Here is a 3,685-nt window from a genome sequence, read left to right as displayed (position 1 = left end):
TAACAGAAAAAAACGTTTTTTTGGTATCCCGTTCCCACTTTATCCAATCAGGAGAGAGAACTCCACAAAGAGGGGGTCTTATCTGCTCCTTCGTGGGCAGGCAGCAGGATTTCATTGTTGACTGACAATGGGGTCTCAGGCGAAGCTACCGATTCCAGCGCTCAAAGGAACGGCTTACATGACGGAACAAGCCAAAACAAACCGGCTGAACAAACAAGAAAAGAAAACTGCCAGGGAAACGACAGTAGTCATGCAATAACCCGTTTATGGAGAGGTCGTGAAAGGACTTCTAACTGCAAAAAAAAAACAGACAGGAAGTTAGGCCTAAACAACGACATTACCGACAGTGCCTCTTGGTGCTGTTAAGTGGTGATGGGGTGATGTGTGTTTGATAAAAGGGCTTATGAGGGCACAGAGCAACAGGGACAGAGCAGGGTATTTATATGTCGTTTACTGGTAGTTTGGGTAGTTGTTGACAAAAAACTGTTCAGGTGAACAGGATTATTGTCCGAGTCACAAAGACAAAGAAGCAAGATGGACAATGAAATGTACTTTGCATGCTACTTTGAAGTTCATTGTCGATATATTTTCCCTTGTTGGATCCACGTAAAGAAAAAAACATTTAGCAGACCCAGAAGGTGTTGATATTGTCTGGATAACTTACTGAAAAATGAAAGCCCCATCATCCACCACATGTACCTCAGTATTCAAGTCACGATTACAGGTGAGAGCTGGGAAATAGTTAACACAAACATGAAGACAATATAGGAACAAACAGACACGAAAGCCTTCCTGGCATTTGTGAAAAGCAGCAAGTCTTTTCCCCGGGGGTGGGGTGGTGGAGGTGAACACATTTTCCCAGAAGATGGTCCGAGTTCATCCCTACCCCGGTGAGGGCGTCAGGGAGCTCGGAGACCAGGTGGTGGTGGTGGTGGTGGTGGTGGTGGATCTAACGTCTCAGTGGTGTCCGCTGACGTACACTCTGTTTCTGAGCACCACCACAGGGCACAGGTGGTGGCGGAGGCGGGGGTAGTGCTGGAGGTGGTCGAACCACCGGGTCACGTTGACGTAATGCTCCTTCTCGTGGACGGCCAGGTCCACCTGAGAGGAGAGAGGGAGCATGGGGACAAGGTTCAGGTGAATCGGATCTGCTGGGGATGTATACTTTACTGTATAGGACCTCATACACATGTGGTACAGTTGAATGCCTTGTAATAGTAGGGATGCGTTGATATATACCATGGCCAGGGTGATTGCTTGATTCTGATTGGCTGGAGGGGTGCTGATTAACTCTGCTAAACAACAGTAAACGCATGGCTAAGACGTAGATTTCATTTTCTATCTGCACATATAATCCTGATAGGTGCACTCTGATAATGGTAGTAGTAATAATAATAATAATAATACATTTAATTTAGAGGCGCCTTTCAAGACACCCAAGGTCACCTTACAGAGCATATAGTCATCATTCAAAACTATGTAAAACAGACTAGGAATAAAAGGAAAACAGAGGTTAAACATGAAGAATAATAATAATTAATAACACTCAAAGACGCCTAAAGTGAAGTGGGGACCTCACTAACATGTGAGCGAAGTCACATGTTAGTACATTGGCAGTCATTTCCAAACAACACTTTCAAAGTGACCTATAATGACTTAGCTACAAAGAATTATTGTGTGTTCAGCTTACTTTTCATAACAATGTATTATTGGCGATCAAAAACGCACAGCAGCAATTGTCACCTTGTGATAAAATATGGCCTTAGAAAAGTGAGAATTTTGCCTGGAAATGTGAAGCCCATCAGGCCTCACTACCTCCCACATTGAGTCACTGCTGGCTGGGGTGACACAGGTTTGTTTGAATCCCATAAAACAGCGTACTTGGATACTCCAAGACCAACAATACAATCATACACGGACACAGTTTGCGGTAAAAATCCCAAATATGCATATCAGAGCGCTTGACGAATCAATCCGATTTCGTTCCTAACCACCCTGCGAAAGACCCTAAATGGAAATCCCCCCGCGTGGACAGGCTTCCGAGCTCAGATCCTCAGGGCTCCATCGTCTGCACTCAGTGTTTGTGCATTCAGTGTTGTCGTCCATAAATTGAGCATGGGGGACGGGCTGTGTGGTTGAGGATTAGGGGCGGGCTGACCCCTTGTCCCCGGGGTTCAGACCACACTGACAGCGGAACCGAAGTGACTCCCCTTCTGCCTGGTGGCAACAGAGCCGTTGACATCTCTCGGCATGTGATACCCTCGTCCTCCTCCCTGCCCTGCCGTCATCCTTCCATCCGTCCCTTGTGTCCGTCCCTCCGCTGCAGGGGTCGTAATTCACTGCTTTGGTTGCGGGGAGGGGCGTGCCCGTCGTCGTCCGTGGCCGTGGTCTGGGGCTACAGACTTCGCTTTGTGCCGCATGGCTTGGCACCCCGGGGGTTTGTCCGGCGTTTGTAAACCCGCGTCTACTACCATGTGGTTCTCAGGTCGGCCCCTCGGCCATATGACTGGTGTTGGTTAGTGGGAACGTTGTGTGTGGGGGTAGATGGATACAAATTGGCGATACAAAAAAGTACTGATAATCTCAATCAATTTGGCACAGAGGTTGTTCTTTTCAAGGCATTTGATTCTGAAGAACATCCTGACGAGATATCTCGTTAGACAACTCCTTCCCTTGGGCCGTGGCCTGGCTAAGCCTGCTGGGAAAACCTGGGTACAAAATACAACACTTACAACCAGTGGGTGAAGTCCGTAATACATGAGGGCGTCAGCCAGGGTGAAGCAGTTGCCTGCCAGGTAGACCTTGTCTTGCAGGTAAAGGTTGAGGTCCTGTAGGAGACAACCAGAGAAAATCGTTTAGGACATGCATGTGGAATCAGCACAGAGAATGAGGGAAGAGAAGTTAAAAAGCCAACGTTTGTGACCCTGTTGAAAATGATGCACTGTTTCATAAGAACAATTAACGAAGAAGGAACCGGTGTCAGGATAAACAAGCTCAGACAACTTCTGCATACATTTTTGTGTGTTCCAAAAAGCTTGAGCAACTTTGGCAGGAATTTCACATGGAGGAGTGAAAGAAATGTTCAGTAGGCACTTTGTGTGTTTGATCCACCCTTGTGTATGTATGAATGTATGTTTGTGTGTGTACAGGAATAATACATGACCTGGGGGGACATGCTCTCCCCATGACTGGCCATTGAGCAATAATTCTGTACAAAACGGCCAATTTGTTTCCCCAGCTACCAAATAACAAGGGTGCTTGAGTGCAAATCTAAATGAAGCCATCCGCAAGACAACAGGAGTGCTCCGTGTGTGTGTGTGCGTGGAGCTGGTCCCATGGGACGGAACCATCTTTAGCACTTGTACATTGTGCGATCGCTACGGCATACACGCGGAGCGTCTTGAGGGCAAATGGAGTTATTGTGCGGCAAGAGTAGGCTATGCCAAGCAAGGCATGAAGACAGCAGACTTGCTCCCCTCGCCACAATCAGATCTGTGCCTCTGTTAGCCCAGAGCCATGGTGCTGAAGCCCAGTCGAGCAGGGAATTGAGACGGCAACTCTGCTGCCTAACCAAGCTCGCAGCGCTGCAAACCTGGGTTCCTCCACACACACTCACACACACAGTAAAGGGCATCAGTCCGGATGATGTCGTTTAAGTGTAGTCCTCCTTATTAAGTCAACGCAA

General features: G+C 47.6%; 1 protein-coding gene across 1 annotated transcript in view; it reads right to left on the bottom strand.

The window, feature by feature from the left end:
* Positions 1-435: 435 nt before the first annotated feature.
* eef1e1 (eukaryotic translation elongation factor 1 epsilon 1) overlaps positions 436-3,685 on the bottom strand; it is a 5,494-nt gene continuing 2,244 nt past the window's right edge. The window contains exons 3-4 of the mRNA XM_060045058.1: positions 2,733-2,828; positions 436-1,101 (exon numbers count right to left, since the gene is read on the bottom strand). Coding sequence (XP_059901041.1) covers positions 958-1,101; positions 2,733-2,828 — 240 coding nt within the window. The 3' untranslated portion in view covers positions 436-957. The remainder of the gene's footprint in view (positions 1,102-2,732; positions 2,829-3,685) is intronic.

The sequence above is a fragment of the Gadus macrocephalus genome, chromosome 23, assembly GCF_031168955.1.
Source record: "Gadus macrocephalus chromosome 23, ASM3116895v1".
Lineage (NCBI taxonomy): Eukaryota > Metazoa > Chordata > Actinopteri > Gadiformes > Gadidae > Gadus > Gadus macrocephalus.
Note: the sequence above shows the minus strand (reverse complement) of the source record. Positions and strands in the feature narration are given on the sequence as shown.